Source organism: Oncorhynchus nerka, linkage group LG13, assembly GCF_034236695.1.
Source record: "Oncorhynchus nerka isolate Pitt River linkage group LG13, Oner_Uvic_2.0, whole genome shotgun sequence".
Classification (NCBI taxonomy): Eukaryota; Metazoa; Chordata; class Actinopteri; order Salmoniformes; family Salmonidae; genus Oncorhynchus; species Oncorhynchus nerka.
Genome location: NC_088408.1, coordinates 90,834,901 through 90,856,925, shown reverse-complemented (window position 1 = coordinate 90,856,925; position 22,025 = coordinate 90,834,901). Strand labels below are relative to the sequence as shown.

At 45.7% G+C, this 22,025-nt stretch overlaps 1 protein-coding gene across 1 annotated transcript in view; it reads left to right on the top strand.

Moving 5' to 3' along the window:
- The window catches only part of LOC115117088 (serine/threonine-protein kinase TAO3-like), an 82,686-nt gene that overhangs the window by 33,267 nt on the left and 27,394 nt on the right, over positions 1–22,025 (top strand). Inside the window, exons 11-14 of the mRNA XM_065026820.1 lie at positions 1,258–1,452; positions 4,145–4,276; positions 18,265–18,501; positions 21,808–21,936. Of these exons, the coding sequence (XP_064882892.1) occupies positions 1,258–1,452; positions 4,145–4,276; positions 18,265–18,501; positions 21,808–21,936 (693 nt within the window). The remainder of the gene's footprint in view (positions 1–1,257; positions 1,453–4,144; positions 4,277–18,264; positions 18,502–21,807; positions 21,937–22,025) is intronic.

Below are 22,025 nucleotides of genomic sequence, written 5' to 3'. Positions count from 1 at the left end.
TGTGCTGGGGTCTCTCCTCACTGCCACACAGACATGTGGTATTGATTCCCCTGTGCTGGGGTCTCTCCTCACTGCCACACAGACATGTGGTTTTGATTTTGATTTCCTCACTGCCACACAGACATGTGGTTTTGATTTCCCTGTGCTGGGGTCTCTCCTCACTGCCACACAGACATGTGGTATTGATTTCCCTGTGCTGGGGTCTCTCCTCACTGCCACACAGACATGTGGTATTGATTCCCCTGTGCTGGGGTCTCTCCTCACTGCCACACAGACATGTGGTATTGATTTCCCTGTGCTGGGGTCTCTCCTCACTGCCACACAGACATGTGGTTTTGATTTCCCTGTGCTGGGGTCTCTCCTCACTGCCACACAGACATGTGGTATTGATTTCCCTGTGCTGGGGTCTCTCCTCACTGCCATACAGACATGTGGTATTGATTCCCCTGTGCTGGGGTCTCTCCTCACTGCCACACAGACATGTGGTATTGATTTCCCTGTGCTGGGGTCTCTCCTCACTGCCACACAGACATGTGGTATTGATTTCCCTGTGCTGGGGTCTCTCCTCACTGCCACACAGACATGTGGTATTGATTTCCCTGTGCTGGGGTCTCTCCTCACTGCCACACAGACATGTGGTATTGATTTCCCTGTGCTGGGGTCTCTCCTCACTGCCACACAGACATGTGGTATTGATTTCCCTGTGCTGGGGTCTCTCCTCACTGCCACACAGACATGTGGTATTGATTTCCCTGTGCTGGGGTCTCTCCTCACTGCCACACAGACATGTGGTATTGATTTCCCTGTGCTGGGGTCTCTCCTCACTGCCACACAGACATGTGGTATTGATTTCCCTGTGATGGGGTCTCTCCTCACTGCCACACAGACATGTGGTATTGATTTCCCTGTGATGGGGTCTCTCCTCACTGCCACACAGACATGTGGTCTTGTGCCACCAGCTCTGTTTTGTATGACACACTCAAGCATGCTGATCCTGTTATGATGGACAGACACGGACAGGACTGACATCGATACTGTCTGTCCAGGTGAAATGTCTATTTATGGGCTATTTACCATGACTTTGACTCTGTTTTACTCTGTATCGCAGGACATTATTTCTGCTGTATCAAGGTCACTCCAAGCTTAATGAGGCTATTTGTAAACCCATATTTACAGTTGAGGGGTGGGAAGGGGCAAGAGGTGTGTGTGTATTTCCCACAGTGTGTGTATACTGATTTCCATCTCCCTCTCCTCCAGGACTGTGAGCAGGCCAGCTGTAAGATGAACAGCCTGGGCAGTAACCACTCCCTCCCCAGCACCTCAGTCAGTACAGGAAGCCAGAACAGCAGCATCAACAGCATGCAGGAGGTCCTAGACGAGAGCTGCTCCGACATGACCATGATGCACCACGACTACGATAGCAGCTTAGAGTCCTCCGCACAGTCCAAGAAGGTATTATTGACAGAGAGAGAGAAACACACACACGTACACACACCTAGAGAGAGAGAGAGAAAAATACACGCTAGCATACACGCACATTCACCAAGAAGTTATTATTGACAGAGAGAGAGAGCAGGAGAGAGACGGCCAGACAGCAGGAGAGACACACACACACTATAAAACTAGCACGATCAGTGTCCCTCCAGCTAGTCATTCACTCCAACACTACCCACGTCCTCAAGAATGACGCAAACAAACATGAACACACACATCAAGAAGGTACTACTCATCTAGCCCCTCAATCTCTCTAGCCAGCCAGCCACCCAGCCAACAACCACCTACACCAAACTTAAACCCACATCCTGAAGAATGACAGCTCTCAGGGATGTACAAACGCTCATACACACAGGAGGGATATCGATACACTCCAACCCTCACCCAAATAATGACACACAGGAGGGATAGCGATACACTCCAACCCTCACCCAAATAATGACACACAGGAGGGATATCGATACACTCCAACCCTCACCCAAATAATGACACACAGGAGGGATAGCGATACACTCCAACCCTCACCCAAATAATGACACACGGGAGGGATAGCGATACACTCCAACCCTCACCCAAATAATGACACACACAAACAACCTCGCGGTGGTATTCATATAATCATACTATATTTACCTAACCAAACCCAACAGCCTTCAATTAAAAACACTGATGCCATGGAAACCATCGATACATTCTTCCACAAAATGCTGCTCAGCTTGATTCCTGTAAAGATGATACACACACACACACAGCACACAGAGCCAGAGATCATCACTCCTGTGAATCACACTTTGAGAACAAAGATGCCCTGACCTCTCCTCTTCTCTTCTCTCGCCTGGCGTTGACACACAGGCTGAGGGTTGAGCTGGACACACTTCTGAATGCTTGACATTATTCAGAATTAATTAATAACCTGTGTCGTGTCTTTACTATCATTAACGGAAGACTTCTGAAGATTCTTCGTAATTATTATTACGCGATTAAACTGATGAATCATGTAACTGTAATTAACGAGGAAGTTGGGGCACCAAGGAAAATATTCAGATTACAAAGTTCTAATATAAATTTTGAAATTTTGATTAATAAATTCTTCTTTACCTCACGTTAGTCTCATTCCAAACGTCGTAAATTGTTGGTTATCTGCACAAACCTAGTCTTCACTATGAGTCATCCATACATCAATTGTCTTAAATCATTTATTTATTAACTAACTAAACAATCACAGAATTGCACACACAAACAAACAAAGTCAATATGGTTACAAGAAATGATAGGGGAATGTGCCCTAGTGGGCTAAACCAGCATGGCGGCTTGTTAGACAAAAGAGGAGTGGGGTTCAGCTGAGAAGTCACTACAGAGTTGATAATTATAACAATTGAAATGCTAATCCTTTGCACATGAACGTTCACTCATTCGGGAACAATTGCAATCAACATATATATTTACGCTCAGTGTGTCGTCTGAAGACTTTGTATTCAGGACAAAAAGTTTGCTTTGACACATTTTTTGCAGCATTACTTTAGTGCCTTGTTGCAAACAGGATGCATGTTTTGGAATATGTTTATTCTGTGCAGGCCGGAGGGGATGGCTGCCGTTTTGTGGGCTCCTAACCAACTGTATTTTTTGTTTTTTTTTCACATTGTTTGTAAATTGCCTCTACCATCCATTCTATTGGCCAACGTGCAATCACTGGAAAACAAACTGGATGATCTCCGTTCAAGACTATCCTACCAACGGGACATTAAAAACTAATATCTTATGTTTCACCGAGTCGTGGCTGAATGACGACACAGATAATATACAGTTGGCTGGGTTTTCTGTGCATTGGCAGGACAGAAGAAGTCTGACAAGACGAGGGGTGGGGGTGTGTGTTTATTTGTCAATAACAGCTGTTGCGCCATGTCTAATATTAAAGATGTCTCAAGGTATTGCTCGCCTGAGGTAGAGTACCTCATGATAAGCTGTAGACCACACTCTCTACCAGATGTGGGACCAAGTCATTGTTTTGCAAGTCACAAGTAAGTCTCAAGTCAAGACCGACAAGTATTAAGTCATGTCTCAAGTCCTAAACTTTGAGTTTCGAGTCCTAAACAAGTCATAATGTGCTCTTCACCAAATGTAATACCATTTCATATTTTTAACAAAAGCAATATTTAGTATATTACATTTACGCAAATCATGAATGCTTTTAAAAATACGTTTATTATTTTCTAAATAAATCTTATATTTCCATGGAAATACATGGGTAGGAAAGACCACAACAAATATACATTTAATCTGTTTTAAATTCAGGCTGTAACACAACACAATGTGTCAAATTAATCATTTCTAAAGGCACTGTAACTGGTCAACCGGTCATGAACTGACATAAACTATGTAGGTTTATACACACTCCAATTTGATAGTCTAACCATCTAACGTTGGCTTGAGTTCAGTACAAAACTGTTCACTACCGACCTGTGGCACTACAGTACTATGAGAGAACAACCACCATACCTATCCTCTCCACCAGACGCCCTATATGAAGAATCATTTGGCTACGAATAATGCAACGTTCAATTATATCAACTACAGTTATATTTAGGTTTTGAAGTTACAGGCCATGTAATAAAAACATTTCTCCTGTCTGTCTCTCGCTCTCTCTCCTCAGGACCACAGGTATAACTGGGATAATGGTCTGAAACCTGACCTCAGGCCGGAGCTGATGCCATTATCCTCTGACATGAGCCAGGCACACAACTACCGCCACAAAAACTTCTCCACCATCAAATCAGCATCACTTGTAAGGGTCAACACCCCTTTATCTCTCTATCTTAATTCATCTCTCCTTTCTCTCTACTATCCATCATCTAATCAGCATCACTGGAAAGGGCTACCATCATAGGTCACTCTCCCTGGGTGATACCAAGTCTCCCTCATACTCTGTCCATCTTTACCTCTCCTCTTTCCTTTGTGTCTCACACGCTGTCTCTCTCTAGCTTCCTCTTTCCTTTGTGTCTCACACGCTGTCTCTCTCTAGCTTCCTCTTTCCTTTGTGTCTCACACGCTGTCTCTCTCTAGCTTCCTCTTTCCTTTGTCTCACATGCTGTCTCTCTCTAGCTTCCTCTTTCCTTTGTCTCACATGCTGTCTCTCTCTAGCTTCCTCTTTCCTTTGTCCCACATGCTGTCTCTCTCTAGCTTCCTCTTTCCTTTGTGTCTCACATGCTGTCTCTCTCTAGCTTCCTCTTTCCTTTGTGTCTCACACGCTGTCTCTCTCTAGCTTCCTCTTTCCTTTGTGTCTCACATGCTGTCTCTCTCTAGCTTCCTCTTTCCTTTGTGTCTCACACGCTGTCTCTCTCTAGCTTCCTCTTTCCTTTGTGTCTCACACGCTGTCTCTCTCTAGCTTCCTCTTTCCTTTGTGTGTCACACGCTGTCTCTCTCTAGCTTCCTCTTTCCTTTGTGTCTCACACGCTGTCTCTCTCTGGCTTCCTCTTTCCTTTGTGTCTCACACGCTGTCTCTCTCTAGCTTCCTCTTTCCTTTGTGTCTCACACGCTGTCTCTCTCTAGCTTCCTCTTTCCTTTGTGTCTCACACGCTGTCTCTCTCTAGCTTCCTATTTCCTTTGTGTCTCACACGCTGTCTCTCTCTAGTTTCCTCTTTCCTTTTGTATTCTTTCTTTTGTTCTCACTCTATTCTTTCTCTCCCTCGCTCCCTCCCTCTCTGTGTCCTTCCACTCACTCAACCCCTTTGTGTTCTCCCGGTCCTTCAGTCTGCTTCCGCTCCTCTTCACCTCTCTCTCCTTCTCTCCCTCGTTCATTCTCTCCTGTACTTTTCCCCTCGCTAATGTATCACTCTCTTGGGGTTCCCGAGTGGTGCAGCGGTCTAAAGCACTACATCTCAGTGCAAGAGGCGACACTACAGTCCCTGGTTCGAATCCAGGCTGAGTCGCATCCGGCCGTGATTGGCAGTCCCATAGGGCGGCGCACAATTGGCCCAGTGCCGTCCGGGTTTGGCCGTGGTATACCGTCATGTATAAGAATTAGTTCTTAACTGACTTGCCTAGTTAAATAAATCAAAATAAATACTCCGACCCCCTCTGTCTTAAGTCTGGAGGGGGGCAGTGTGGAGTGAGATTATCCTCCCTGCCTCTCTCTATCTCGCTCTTTCTTTCTCCATGTATGTTGTCATGGATACAAGGCTCCAGTAAGCAGTCAGTCAGTTGCAATGGTGTCTATGGTCTGTCTGTCTCCTCCCACTGGATTCAATGGTGTCTATGGTCTCTATGGTCTGTCTGTCTCCTCCCACTGGATTCAATGGTGTCTATGGACTGTCTGTCTCCTCCCACTGGATTCAATGGTGTCTATGGTCTCTATGGTCTGTCTGTCTCCTCCCACTGGATTCAATGGTGTCTATGGACTGTCTGTCTCCTCCCACTGCATTCAATGGTGTCTATGGTCTCTATGGTCTGTCTGTCTCCTCCCACTGGATTCAATGGTGTCTATGGTCTCTATGGTCTGTCTGTCTCCTCCCACTGGATTCAATGGTGTCTATGGTCTGTCTGTCTCCTCCCACTGGATTCAATGGTGTCTATGGACTGTCTGTCTCCTCCCACTGGATTCAATGGATTTACTAGATTTACTGACTGGGGTTTACTGTGTTCTGGTTCTGGACACTTGGTTTACTGGATACTTGGTTCTGACTGCCATAGGTAGTGTTTATTTGATATTTTAGAAATAGTGTGAAATCAGCGCTCTGACTGTTAATCAAATGAATTGGTTAAGTGAATTGGTTGTTCACGTGGTTGTTGTTTTATGAGGCAGGGTATTGTGGTGTTGATTCCCCACTGCAGTAGGTATAAGTTGCATTCAGACAGTGTGGAGTCTGTTGCTGCTGCAATGAGTCGATGACATCATCGCTTTCTGCCGCCGTGAGGCGGGCACATGTCCCCTGATGGACCCGGCACTGCTCAGACTGGAAAGAACAGGTAGAGGGGAGGGGGGTGACAATGTAGGGGGTGACAATGTGGGGGGGTGATGACAATGTAGTGGGGGGATGACAATGTAGAGGGGGTGACAATGTAGATGGGGGGGAATGACAATGTAGAGGGAGGGAGAAAATAAATGGGATGGACAGAGAGGAGAAAAACATACACACAATGGAGGGAGACTAAAGGAAAAGAACGTGAGAGCATAGACAGATTAACAAACAGACAGACAGATGGACAAGAGAGCCAGTCAAGTAGGCAGAGAGGAATAAGAATGAAGTACAGAGAAGGAGAGGAATGTGACTGAAGGAGAGAGAGAAGGAGGGGAATGTGACTGAAGGAGAGGGAGGAGAGGAATGTGACTGAAGGAGAGAAAGAAGGAGGGGAATGTGACTGAAGTAGAGGAATGTGACTGAAGGAGAGGAATGTGACTGAAGGAGAGGAATGTGACTGAAGGAGAGAGAGAAGGAGGGGAATGTGACTGAAGGAGAGGGAGGAGAGGAATGTGACTGAAGGAGAGAGAGAAGGAGGGGAATGTGACTGAAGGAGAGGGAGGAGAGAATGTGACTGAAGGAGAGAGAGAAGGAGGGGAATGTGACTGAAGTAGAGGAATGTGACTGAAGGAGAGGAATGTGACTGAAGGAGAGAGAGGAGAGGAATGTAACTGAAGGAGAGGGAGGAGAGGAATGTGACTGAAGGAGAAGGAGGGGAATGTGACTGAAGGAGAGGGAGGAGAGGAATGTGACTGAAGGAGAGGGAGAAGGAGGGGAATGTGACTGAAGGAGAGAGAGGAGAGGAATGTGACTAAAGGAGAGGGAGGAGAGGAATGTGACTGAAGGAGAGAGAGGAGAGGAATGTGACTAAAGGAGAGAGAGAAGGAAGGGAATGTGACTGAAGGAGAGAGAGGAGAGGAATGTGACTAAAGGAGAGAGAGGGAGGAGAGGAATGTGACTGAAGGAGAGAGAGGAGAGGAATGTGACTAAAGGAGAGAGAGGAGAGGAATGTTGACTGAAGGAGAGGAATGTGACTGAAGGAGAGGAATGTGACTGAAGGAGAGAGAGGAGAGGAATGTGACTAAAGGAGAGAGAGGGGAGGAATGTGACTGAAGGAGAGAGAGAAGGAGGGGAATGTGACTGAAGTAGAGGAATGTGACTGAAGGAGAGAGAGGAGAGGAATGTGACTGAAGGAGAGATAGGAGGGGAATGTGACTGAAGGAGAGAGAGGAGAGGAATGTGACTGAAGTAGAGGAATGTGACTGAAGGAGAGAGAGGAGAGGAATGTGACTGAAGGAGGGGGGAGAGGAATGTGACTGAAGTAGAGGAATGTGACTGAAGGAGAGGAATGTGACTGAAGGAGAGGAATGTGACTGAAGGAGGGGGGAGAGGAATGTGACTGAAGGAGGGGGGAGAGGAATGTGACTGAAGTAGAGGAATGTGACTGAAGGAGAGGAATGTGAAGGAGAGGAATGTGACTGAAGGAGAGGAATGTGACTGAAGGAGGGGGAGGAATGTGACTGAAGGAGGGGGGAGAGGAATGTGACTGAAGGAGGGGAGAGGAATGTGACTGAAGTAGAGGGGAGAGGAATGTGACTGAAGGAGAGGAATGTGACTGAAGGAGAAGAATGTGACTGAAGGAGAGAGAGGAGAGGAATGTGACTGAAGGAGAGAGAGAAGGAGGGGAATGTGACTGAAGGAGAGAGAGAAGGAGGGGAATGTGACTGAAGTAGATGAATGTGACTGAAGGAGAGAGAGGAGAGGAATGTGACTGAAGGAGAGAGAGGAGGAGGGGAATGTGACTGAAGTAGAGGAATGTGACTGAAGGAGAGAGAGGAGAGGAATGTGACTGAAGGAGGGGGAGAGGAATGTGACTGAAGTAGAGGAATGTGACTGAAGGAGAGGAATGTGACTGAAGGAGAGGAATGTGACTGAAGGAGGGGGGAGAGGAATGTGACTGAAGTAGAGGAATGTGACTGAAGGAGAGGAATGTGACTGGAGGAGAGGAATGTGACTGGAGGAGAGGAATGTGACTGAAGGAGAGAGAGGAGAGGAATGTGACTGAAGGAGAGAGAGGAGAGGAATGTGACTGAAGGAGAGGAATGTGACTGAAGGAGAGAGAGGAGAGGAATGTGACTGAAGGAGAGGAATGTGACAGAAGGAGAGAGAAGGAGAGGAATGTGAATTAAGGAGAGAGAAGGAGAGGAATGTGACTCAAGGAGAGAGAGCGGGAGAGAAGAGAGGTGCACTATGTCTGATCTCACTGAATGAAGTGTTAGATATCAGTTAAGAGGAAAGGGGAGAAAGCGAAGAGAGGGATGGTGAGCCTCATCTGGAGGAGAGAGGGATGAATGGGGTTAATACAGGTCAGCCTGACTGGGAGAGGGACGGAGGGGTACAAAAAAGTTAACACTTCTATGTCCTTCTAAGATATGTAGCTTTTGTTTTAGTCCACATACAGTACCAGTCAAAAGTTTGGACACACTTAATCATTCCAGGGTTTTTCTTTATTTTTACTATTTTCTACATTGTAGAATAATAGTGAAGACATCAAAACTATGAAATAACACATATGGAATCATGTAGTAGCCAAAAAAGTGTTTAAAAATAATATATATATATATATTTGAGATTCTTCAAAAAGCGCCACCCTTTGCCTTGATGACAGCTTTGCACACTCTTGGCATTCTCTCAACCAGTTTCAACTGGGATGCTTTTCCAACAGTCTTGAAGGAGTTCCCACATATGATGAGCACTTGTTGGCTGCTTTTCCTTCACTCTGCAGTCAAACTCATCCCAAACCATCTCAATTGGGTTGAGGTCGGGTGATTGTGGAGGCCAGGTCATCTGATGCAGGTGAAAGCTATGATCCCTTATTGATGTCACTTGTTAAATCTGCTTCAATCAGTGTAGATGAAGGGGAGAAGACAGGTAAAATAAGGATTTTTAAGACTTGAGACAACAGACATGGAGTTTGTATGTGTGCCATTCAAAGGGTGAATAAGGCAAGACAAAATATTAAGTGCCTTTGAACGGGGTAGGTGCCAGGCTCACCAGTTTGGGTCAAGAACTGCAACGCTGTTGGGTTTTTCACGCTCAACAGTTTCCCGTGTGTATCAAGAATGGTCCACCACCAAAAGGACATCCAGCCAAATTGGAGTCTACATGGGCCATCATCCCTGTTGACACCTTGTAGTCCCCAACAAATGTTGTCTGTGCTGAGGGCAAAAGAGGGTGCAACTCAATATTAGGAAGGTGTTTCTAATGTTTTGTACATTGAGTGTATAACACATGTTGAAAATAAATAATACTTTTATTCAAAACACACATCAAGGCTCCCTTGATCAACCAGGTCATTGGCCGAGTAGCTTACCTGGCGAAAGGTCAACTAAACAAATCAAAAATGTCCTCACAATCAAATAAATCTTAACCTTTGACCTGGAAGTGTCCCCCCCCCCTGGATCGTATTACCCTTCTTTGAGTCCAGCCTGTGAATGGCGATCACATGACGTGACTTGGCCTGTGATGGCAGCAAGGTGAAAGCAAGTGATTAGGATTGTCCCTGCATCACAGTGGAGGTATTGATTCAGATAGTTTAGGAGGGAATCTCTCTTTCACCCTTTCTCTACTTATCTCTCTCTCTTTCTCTCCCTATCGCTCCCCTTTCTCAGCCCCTTCTCTATCTTCCTTTCTGACTCAATTAGGAGGGATCTCTCTCTCACCCTCTCTCTACTTCTCTCTTTCTGCCTCCTTCTCTCCCTCTCTCAAAGAGGCTTTCATGTGACCCACCTGCTGAACGCAGGCTGCTCGGTCCCCAAAAGAGCCCCCTCTGTTCTGCCTGCCAATGGAGTCCGCTCCCTCCCTCATTCACAGTTCACACGCCTGCCCCGGTGTAGCTGCCCCGGTGAAGCTGCCCCGGGGGTAGCCCACAGCCACTGAATTTCTCCAAAGACGTTTGTCTCAACGTTAACCAACCAGTGGGTTTGTTGCTTGTCTGGGTAAAGCTGAGCTGAGGGGTTCGGGTGTAGGATATGCCACACATGGTTTCTGGGTGCTCGCACGGTTGTTGAACATGAACGTTGCCATGATGCTTGGGCTTAAGAAAATGAGTTATGAGAAGATGAGGGACTACTATGGGGATCTGGATAATCCCTTTTGTCAGGTTTGGTTTGTTTGTTATCTTGACTCTTTATGATGTGACTTGGACAAACGTGACTTGACTTTGGCTGACCTAACCAATGTAAATCACATTACATCATAGTCCACTCATGAAGTCAATCTACATTGATTGGATTTAAATTAGATCTGTATGAACAGGGTATTTTGGAAGATATAGAAGACAATTATTGTATCTCCTCCTTTCTAATGTTGATCTACTCCTCCCTCCTTTATAATGTTGGATCTACTCCTCCCTCCTTTCTAATGTTGGATCTACTCCTCCTTCCTTTCTAATGTTGGATCTACTCCTCCCTCCTTGCTAATGTTGATCTACTCCTCCCTCCTTGCTAATGTTGGATCTACTCCTCCCTCCTTTCTAATGTTGATCTACTCCTCCCTCCTTGCTAATGTTGGATCTACTCCTCCCTCCTTTATAATGTTGATCTACTCCTCCCACCTTGCTAATGTTGGATCTACTCCTCCCTCCTTGCTAATGTTGATCTACTCCTCCCTCCTTTCTAATGTTGATCTACTCCTCCCTCCTTGCTAATGTTGGATCTACTCCTCCCTCCTTGCTAATGTTGATCTACTCCTCCCTCCTTTCTAATGTTGATCTACTCCTCCCTCCTTTCTAATGTTGATCTACTCCTCCCTCCTTTCTAATGTTGATCTACTCCTCCCTCCTTTCTAATGTTGATCTACTCCTCCCTCCTTGCTAATGTTGGATATACTCCTCCCTCCTTTCTAATGTTGGATCTACTCCTCCCTCCTTGCTAATGTTGGATCTACTCCTCCCTCCTTGCTAATGTTGGATCTACTCCTCCCTCCTTGCTAATGTTGGATCTACTCCTCCCTCCTTGCTAATGTTGGATCTACTCCTCCCTCCTTTCTAATGTTGATCTACTCCTCCCTCTTTTCTAATGTTGGATCTACTCCTCCCTCTTTTCTAGTGTTGGATCTAATCCTCCCTCCTTTCTAATGTTGGATCTACTCCTCCCTCCTTTCTAATGTTGATCTACTCCTCCGCCTTTCTAATGTTGGATCTACTCCTCCCTCCTTGCTAATGTTGATCTACTCCTCCCTCCTTTATAATGTTGGATCTACTCCTCCCTCCTTGCTAATGTTGGATCTACTCCTCCTTCCTTTCTAATGTTGATCTACTCCTCCCGCCTTTCTAATGTTGGATCTACTTCTCTCTCCTTTCTAATGTTGATCTACTCCTCTCTCCTTTCTAATGTTGGATCTACTCCTCCCTCCTTGCTAATGTTGGATCTACTCCTCCCTCCTTGCTAATGTTGATCTACTCCTCCCTCCTTTCTAATGTTGATCTACTCCTCCCTCCTTGCTAATGTTGGATATACTCCTCCCTCCTTTCTAATGTTGGATCTACTCCTCCCTCCTTGCTAATGTTGGATCTACTCCTCCCTCCTTGCTAATGTTGGATCTACTCCTCCCTCCTTTCTAATGTTGATCTACTCCTCCCTCCTTGCTAATGTTGGATCTACTCCTCCCTCCTTTATAATGTTGATCTACTCCTCCCACCTTGCTAATGTTGGATCTACTCCTCCCTCCTTGCTAATGTTGATCTACTCCTCCCTCCTTTCTAATGTTGATCTACTCCTCCCTCCTTGCTAATGTTGGATCTACTCCTCCCTCCTTGCTAATGTTGATCTACTCCTCCCTCCTTTCTAATGTTGATCTACTCCTCCCTCCTTTCTAATGTTGATCTACTCCTCCCTCCTTTCTAATGTTGATCTACTCCTCCCTCCTTTCTAATGTTGATCTACTCCTCCCTCCTTGCTAATGTTGGATCTACTCCTCCCTCCTTGCTAATGTTGATCTACTCCTCCCTCCTTTCTAATGTTGATCTACTCCTCCCTCCTTGCTAATGTTGGATCTACTCCTCCCTCCTTGCTAATGTTGGATCTACTCCTCCCTCCTTGCTAATGTTGGATCTACTCCTCCCTCCTTGCTAATGTTGGATCTACTCCTCCCTCTTTTTTAATGTTGGATCTACTCCTCCCTCTTTTCTAGTGTTGGATCTAATCCTCCCTCCTTTCTAATGTTGGATCTACTCCTCCCTCCTTTCTAATGTTGATCTACTCCTCCCGCCTTTCTAATGTTGGATCTACTCCTCCCTCCTTGCTAATGTTGATCTACTCCTCCCTCCTTTATAATGTTGGATCTACTCCTCCCTTTTTTCTAATGTTGGATCTACTCCTCCCTCCTTGCTAATGTTGGATCTACTCCTCCCTCCTTGCTAATGTTGGATCTACTCCTCCCTCCTTTCTAATGTTGATCTACTCCTCCCTCCTTGCTAATGTTGATCTACTCCTCCCTCCTTTATAATGTTGATCTACTCCTCCCTCCTTGCTAATGTTGATCTAATAATGTTGATCTACTCCTCCCTCCTTGCTAATGTTGGATCTACTCCTCCCTCCTTTCTAATGTTGATCTACTCCTCCCTCCTTTCTAATGTTGGATCTACTCCTCCTCCTTGCTAATGTTGGATCTACTTCTCCCTCCTTGCTAATGTTGGATCTACTCCTCCCTCCTTGCTAATGTTGGATCTACTCCTCCCTCCTTGCTAATGTTGGATCTACTCCTCCCTCCTTTCTAATGTTGATCTACTCCTCCCTCCTTTCTAATGTTGGATCTACTCCTCCCTCCTTGCTAATGTTGGATCTACTCCTCCCTCCTTTCTAATGTTGATCTACTCCTCCCTCTTTTCTAATGTTGGATCTACTCCTCCCTCCTTTATAATGTTGATCTACTCCTCCCTCCTTTCTAATGTTGATCTACTCCTCCCTCCTTTCTAATGTTGATCTACTCCTCCCTCCTTTATATTGTTGATCTAATCCTCCCTCCTTTCTGTTGGATCTACTCCTCCCTCCTTACTAATGTTGATCTACTCCTCCCTCCTTTATAATGTTGGATCTACTCCTCCCTCCTTTCTAATGTTGATCTACTCCTCCCTCCTTGCTAATGTTGGATCTACTCCTCCCTCCTTGCTAATGTTGATCTACTCCTCCCTCCTTTCTAATGTTGATCTACTCCTCCCTCCTTTCTAATGTTGATCTACTCCTCCCTCCTTTCTAATGTTGATCTACTTTCCTTTCTAATGTTGATCTACTCCTCCCTCCTTTCTAATGTTGATCTCCCTCCCTCCTTTCTAATGTTGATCTACTCCTCCCTCCTTTCTAATGTTGATCTACTCCTCCCTCCTTGCTAATGTTGGATCTACTCCTCCCTCCTTGCTAATGTTGATCTACTCCTCCCTCCTTTCTAATGTTGATCTACTCCTCCCTCCTTGCTAATGTTGGATATACTCCTCCCTCCTTTCTAATGTTGGATCTACTCCTCCCTCCTTGCTAATGTTGGATCTACTCCTCCCTCCTTGCTAATGTTGGATCTACTCCTCCCTCCTTGCTAATGTTGGATCTACTCCTCCCTCCTTGCTAATGTTGGATCTACTCCTCCCTCTTTTTTAATGTTGGATCTACTCCTCCCTCTTTTCTAGTGTTGGATCTAATCCTCCCTCCTTTCTAATGTTGGATCTACTCCTCCCTCCTTTCTAATGTTGATCTACTCCTCCCGCCTTTCTAATGTTGGATCTACTCCTCCCTCCTTGCTAATGTTGATCTACTCCTCCCTCCTTTATAATGTTGGATCTACTCCTCCCTTTTTTCTAATGTTGGATCTACTCCTCCCTCCTTGCTAATGTTGGATCTACTCCTCCCTCCTTGCTAATGTTGGATCTACTCCTCCCTCCTTTCTAATGTTGGATCTACTCCTCCCTCCTTGCTAATGTTGGATCTACTCCTCCCTCCTTGCTAATGTTGGATCTACTCCTCCCTCCTTGCTAATGTTGGATCTACTCCTCCCTCCTTGCTAATGTTGGATCTACTCCTCCCTCCTTTATAATGTTGATCTACTCCTCCCTCCTTGCTAATGTTGGATCTACTCCTCCCTCCTTTATAATGTTGGATCTACTCCTCCCTCCTTTCTAATGTTGATCTACTCCTCCCTCCTTTCTAATGTTGGATCTACTCCTCCCTCCTTTCTAATGTTGATCTACTCCTCCCTCCTTTCTAATGTTTATCTACTCCTCCCTCCTTTCTAATGTTGGATCTACTCCTCCCTCCTTTCTAATGTTGATCTACTCCTCCCTCCTTTCTAATGTTGATCTACTCCTCCCTCCTTTCTAATGTTGATCTACTCCTCCCTCCTTGCTAATGTTGGATCTACTCCTCCCTCCTTGCTAATGTTGGATCTACTCCTCCCTCCTTTCTAATGTTGATCTACTCCTCCCTCCTTTCTAATGTTGGATCTACTCCTCCCTCCTTGCTAATGTTGGATCTACTCCTCCCTCCTTTCTAATGTTGATCTACTCCTCCCTCTTTTCTAATGTTGGATCTACTCCTCCCTCTTTTCTAGTGTTGGATCTAATTCTCCCTCCTTTCTTATATTGGATCTACTCCTCCCTCCTTTCTAATGTTGGATCTACTCCTCCCTCCTTTATAATGTTGATCTACTCCTCCCTCCTTGCTAATGTTGGATCTACTCCTCCCTCCTTTCTAATGTTGAATCTACTCCTCCCTCCTTTATAATGTTGGATCTACTCCTCCTTCCTTTCTAATGTTGGATCTACTCCTCCCTCCTTTCTAATGTTGATCTACTCCTCCCTCCTTGCTAATGTTGGATCTACTTCTCCCTCCTTGCTAATGTTGGATCTACTCCTCCCTCCTTGCTAATGTTGGATCTACTCCTCCCTCCTTGCTAATGTTGGATCTACTCCTCCCTCCTTTCTAATGTTGATCTACTCCTCCCTCCTTTCTAATGTTGGATCTACTCCTCCCTCCTTGCTAATGTTGGATCTACTCCTCCCTCCTTTCTAATGTTGATCTACTCCTCCCTCTTTTCTAATGTTGGATCTACTCCTCCCTCCTTTATAATGTTGATCTACTCCTCCCTCCTTTCTAATGTTGATCTACTCCTCCCTCCTTTCTAATGTTGATCTACTCCTCCCTCCTTTATATTGTTGATCTAATCCTCCCTCCTTTCTGTTGGATCTACTCCTCCCTCCTTACTAATGTTGATCTACTCCTCCCTCCTTTATAATGTTGGATCTACTCCTCCCTCCTTTATAATGTTGGATCTACTCCTCCCTCCTTTCTAATGTTGATCTACTCCTCCCTCCTTGCTAATGTTGATCTACTCCTCCCTCCTTTATAATGTTGATCTACTCCTCCCTCCTTGCTAATGTTGATCTACTCCTCCCTCCTTTATAATGTTGATCTACTCCTCCCTCCTTGCTAATGTTGGATCTACTCCTCCCTCCTTTCTAATGTTGATCTACTCCTCCCTCCTTTCTAATGTTGGATCTACTCCTCCCTCCTTGCTAATGTTGGATCTACTTCTCCCTCCTTGCTAATGTTGGATCTACTCCTCCCTCCTTGCTAATGTTGGATCTACTCCTCCCTCCTTGCTAATGTTGGATCTACTCCTCCCTCCTTTCTAATGTTGATCTACTCCTCCCTCCTTTCTAATGTTGGATCTACTCCTCCCTCCTTGCTAATGTTGGATCTACTCCTCCCTCCTTTCTAATGTTGATCTACTCCTCCCTCTTTTCTAATGTTGGATCTACTCCTCCCTCCTTTATAATGTTGATCTACTCCTCCCTCCTTTCTAATGTTGATCTACTCCTCCCTCCTTTCTAATGTTGATCTACTCCTCCCTCCTTTATATTGTTGATCTAATCCTCCCTCCTTTCTGTTGGATCTACTCCTCCCTCCTTACTAATGTTGGATCTACTCCTCCCTCCTTTATAATGTTGGATCTACTCCTCCCTCCTTTCTAATGTTGATCTACTCCTCCCTCCTTGCTAATGTTGATCTACTCCTCCCTCCTTTATAATGTTGATCTACTCCTCCCTCCTTGCTAATGTTGATCTACTCCTCCCTCCTTTCTAATGTTGGATCTACTCCTCCCTCCTTGCTAATGTTGATCTACTCCTCCCTCCTTTATAATGTTGATCTACTCCTCCCTCCTTGCTAATGTTGATCTACTCCTCCCTCCTTTCTAATGTTGGATCTACTCCTCCCTCCTTTCTGTTGGATCTACTCCTCCCTCCTTACTAATGTTGATCTACTCCTCCCTCCTTGCTAATGTTGATCTACTCCTCCCTCCTTTCTAATGTTGGATCTACTCCTCCCTCCTTTCTGTTGGATCTACTCCTCCCTCCTTACTAATGTTGATCTACTCCTCCCTCCTTTATAATGTTGGATCTACTCCTCCCTCCTTTATAATGTTGGATCTACTCCTCCCTCCTTTCTAATGTTGATCTACTCCTCCCTCCTTGCTAATGTTGATCTACTCCTCCCTCCTTTCTAATGTTGGATCTACTCCTCCCTCCTTTCTAATGTTGGATCTACTCCTCCCTCCTTGCTAATGTTGATCTACTCCTCCCTCCTTTATAATGTTGATCTACTCCTCCCTCCTTTCTAATGTTGATCTACTCCTCCCTCCTTTATAATGTTGATCTACTCCTCCCTCCTTTATAATGTTGGATCTACTCCTCCCTGCTTTCTAATGTTGATCTACTCCTCCCTCCTTTCTAATGTTGATCTACTCCTCCCTCCTTGCTAATGTTGATCTACTCCTCCCTCCTTTCTAATGTTGGATCTACTCCTCCCTCCTTGCTAATGTTGATCTACTCCTCCCTCCTTTCTAATGTTGATCTACTCCTCCCTCCTTTCTAATGTTGATCTACTCCTCCCTCCTTGCTAATGTTGATCTACTCCTCCCTCCTTTATAATGTTGATCTACTCCTCCCTCCTTTCTAATGTTGATCTACTCCTCCCTCCTTTCTAATGTTGATCTACTCCTCCCTCCTTTCTTATATTGGATCTACTCCTCCCTCCTTTCTAATGTTGATCTACTCCTCCCTCCTTGCTAATGTTGGATCTAATCCTCCCTCCTTGCTAATGTTGGATCTACTCCTCCCTCCTTTCTAATGTTGATCTACTCCTCCCTCCTTTCTAATGTTGGATCTACTCCTCCCTCCTTGCTAATGTTGGATCTACTCCTCCCTCCTTTCTAATGTTGGATCTACTCCTCCCTCTTTTCTAGTGTTGGATCTACTCCTCCCTCCTTTCTAATGTTGATCTACTCCTCCCTCCTTTCTAATGTTGGATCTTCTCCTCCCTCCTTTCTAATGTTGATCTACTCCTCCCTCTTTTCTAATGTTGGATCTACTCCTCCCTCTTTTCTAATGTTGGATCTACTCCTCCCTCCTTGCTAATGTTGGATCTACTCCTCCCTCCTTGCTAATGTTGGATCTACTCCTCCCTCCTTGCTAATGTTGGATCTACTCCTCCCTCCTTGCTAATGTTGGATCTACTCCTCCCTCCTGGCTAATGTTGGATCTACTCCTCCCTCGTTGCTAATGTTGATCTACTCCTCCCTCCTTTCTAATGTTGATCTACTCCTCCCTCCTTTCCAATCATTGCAGATGAAGGGCAATAGAATTAGAGAGGACAGATTTTTGTCATTGAGATTGAGTGCCTTTGTGTATCCCATACTGTTTAACCTATGACCTCAGTTGTCCTATCTACCTTTGCGATTAGTTGGTTGATTGATTGAATCCCCCCCACAGGTAACCAAGCAGATCCATCAGCACGAGCAGGAGAATGAGCTGCGGGAGCAGATGTCAGGTTATAAACGGATGAGACGGCAGCACCAGAAGCAGCTGATCGCTCTAGAGAACAAGCTGAAGGCAGAGATGGACGAACACAGACTGAAGTTGCAGAAGGAGGTGGAGACTCAGGCCAACAATGCCTATATAGAGCTAGAGAAACTGGCCAAAAGACACACCATCCACTGTGAAAAAGAGGTGGGTCTGGGGGGGGGGGTCCTGTCTTTTCCTGTCCTGGAGAAGTGCCATTACTGTCCAATCAAAGGAGGTGTCTGGGGAGAGGGAAACGATCCCTTGTTCATGTTATGGGTTAGGCATTGCTGCCACCCAATGTCAAGAAGCTGTTAAAAACCACAACAGTTCATCTGTAACTATGCAGATTAACCTCCATGGTCCACATTCCCTCCTTGACGTCCACTGGCACGTCCACTAACACGTCCACTAGCACGTCCACTAGCACGTCCACTAGCACGTCCACTAACACATCCACTGGCACGTCCACTAGCACGTCCACTAGCATGTCCACTAGCACGTCCACTAGCACGTCCACTAGCACGTCCACTAGCACGTCCACTAGCATGTCCACTAACATGTCCACTAGCATTTCCACTAGCACGTCCACTAGCACGTCCACTGGCACGTCCACTAGCACGTCCACTAACACGTCCACTGGCACGTCCACTAGCATGTCCACTAACACGTCCACTAGCACGTCCACTAGCATGTCCACTAACACATCCACTAGCATGTCCACTAACACTAACATGTCCACTAGCATGTCCACTAACACGTCCACTAGCATGTCCACTAACATGTCCACTAGCACGTCCACTAGCACGTCCACTAACACGTTCACTAGCATGTCCACTGGCACGTCCACTAACACGTCCACTAGCACGTCCACTAGCATTTCCACTAACATGTCCACTAGCACGTCCACTAACACAAACTAATCCACTAGGTTGTCCACTAGCACGTCCACTAGCACGTCCAATAACACGTCCACTAGCACGTACACTAGCACGTCCACTAACACGTCCACTAGCACGTCCACTAGCACGTCCACTAGCACTAACACGTCACTAGCACTAGCACGTCCACTAGCGCGTCCACTAGCACTAACACGTCCACTAACACGTCCACTAGCACGTCCACATTCACTAGCACGTCCACTACCACTAGCACATCCACTAACACGTCCACTAGCACTAACACGTCCACTAGCACTAACACGTCCACTAACACGTCCACTACCACTAACACGTCCACTACCACTAACACGTCCACTAGCACGTCCACTAGCACGTCCACTAGCATGTCCACTAGCACGTCCACTAACATGTCCACTAGCACGTCCACTAACATGTCCACTAGCACGTCCACTAGCACGTCCACTAGCATGTCCACTAACACGTCCACTACCACTAACACGTCCACTAACACGTCCACTAGCACGTCCACTAACATGTCCACTAGCATGTCCACTAGCACGTCCACTAACACGTCCACTAGCATGTCCACTAACACGTCCACTAACACGTCCACTACCACTAGCACGTCCACTACCACTAACACGTCCACTACCACTAACACGTCCACTACCACTAACACGTCCACTAGCACGTCCACTAACACGTCCACTACCACTAACACGTCCACTACCACTAGCACGTCCACTACCACTAGCACGTCCACTAGCACGTCCACTAACATGTCCACTATCACGCCCACTAGCAAGCTACCTGTCTGTTAATGGTGTTAGTTTACAGTACATTCGGAAAGTATTGAGACCCCTTCATTTTTTACACATTTCGTTACGTTACAGCCTTATTCATAAATAGATTATATTGTTTTTTTCCCTCATTAATCTACACACAGGACTCGAGAATGACTAAGCAAAACATTTACATAAGTATTCAGACCCTTTACTCAATACTTTGTTGAAGCACCTTTGGCAGCAATTACAGCCTCGAGTCTTCTTGGATATGACACTACAAGCTTGGCACATCTTTATTTGGGGAGTTTCTCATTCTTCTCTGCAGATCCTCTCAAGCTCTGTCATGTTGGATGGGGAGCGTCGCTGCACAGCTATTTTCAGGTCTCCAGAGATGTTCGGTCGGGTTCAAGTGCAGGCTCTGGCTGGGCCACTAAAGAACATTCAGAAACTTGTCCCGAAGACTTGTCCTAGGCTGTGTGCTTAGGGTCGTTGTCCTGTTGGAAGGTTAACCTTCGCCCCAGTCTGAGGTCCTGAGTGTTTTGGAGCAGGTTTTCATCAAGGATCTCTCTGTACTTTGCTCCATTCGTCTTTCCTTCGATCCTGACTAATCTCCCAGTCCCTGCCACTGAAAAACATCCCAACAGCATGATGCTGCCACCATGCTTTACCGTAGGGATGGTATTGGCCAGGTGATGAGCGGTGCCCTTCTCCCCCAATTGCTCATTTTGGCCTGGCAACCAGTTCTAGGAAGAGTCTTGATCGTTCCAAACTTCTTCCATTTAAGAATGATGGAGGCCACTGTGTTCTAGGGGACTTTCAATGCTGCAGAAATGTTTTAGGGCCCTTCTCCAGATCTGTGCCTCAACACAATCCTATCTCAGATCTCTACGGACAATTCCTTTGACCTCATGGCTTGGTTTTTGCTCTGACATGCACTGTCAACTGTTGGACCTTTATATAGACAGGTGTGTGCCTTTAGCATATCATGCCCAATCAACTGAATTTACCACAGGTGGAATCCAATCAGGTTGTAGAAACACCTCAAGGATGATCAATGGAAACAGAATGCACCTGAGTTCATTTCCGAGTCTCATAGCATAGGATCTGAATACTAGGTATTTCTGTTCTTTATTTTTTTATACATTTGCAAATTTAGAATAAGGCTGTAACGTAACAAAATGTGGGAAAAGTGAAGGGGTCTGAATAGTTGGGGCGGCAGGGTAGCCTAGTGTTTAGAGCGTTGGACTAGTAACCGGAAGGTTGCCAGTTCAAACCCCCAAGCTGACAAGGTACAAGGTATCTGTCGTTCTGCCCCTGAACAGGCAGTTAAACCCACTGTTCATAGGCTGTCATTGAAAATAAGAATTTGTTCTTAACTGACTTGCCTAGTTAAATAAAGGTTACATTTTTTTATATATTTTTAAATAGTTTCAGAATGCACCATACTCTAACAATACTGACACCAATAACAGACCGGTAGCTTGTTGTTTTCTCCCTGTGTGCCTCTCTCCCATACAAGGCCCCTTCATAGCTAAATATTATCTGTGCCTCTCTCCCCCCACCCCTCTCTCTCTCTCTCTCCCTACTCCTCTCTCTCCCTCCACCCCTCCTGTCTCTCAATTCAATTTGAGGGCTTTATTGTCATGGGAAACATATGTTAACATTGCCAAAGCAAGTGAACTAGATAATAAAGAAAAGTGAAATAAACAGTGAAAATGAACAGTAAACATTACACTCACTGCCCCCCTGACCCCCCCTCTGTCTCCCTCTCTCTCATTTCCCCTCAGATGAAGATAATGTCATCAGATGAGAAGAAGTTCCAGCAGCAGATCGTGTCCCAGCAGAAGAAGGAGCTCACCACCTTCCTAGATAATCAGAAGAAGCAGTACAAGCTCTGCAAGGAGAAGATGAAAGAGGTCCTTTATTCCCCCTTATATGCTCTGTATTGAACTGAGTTGAATCGATCCTTAGTACAAGCGCTGCAAGGAAAGATTAGAGGTCGCAA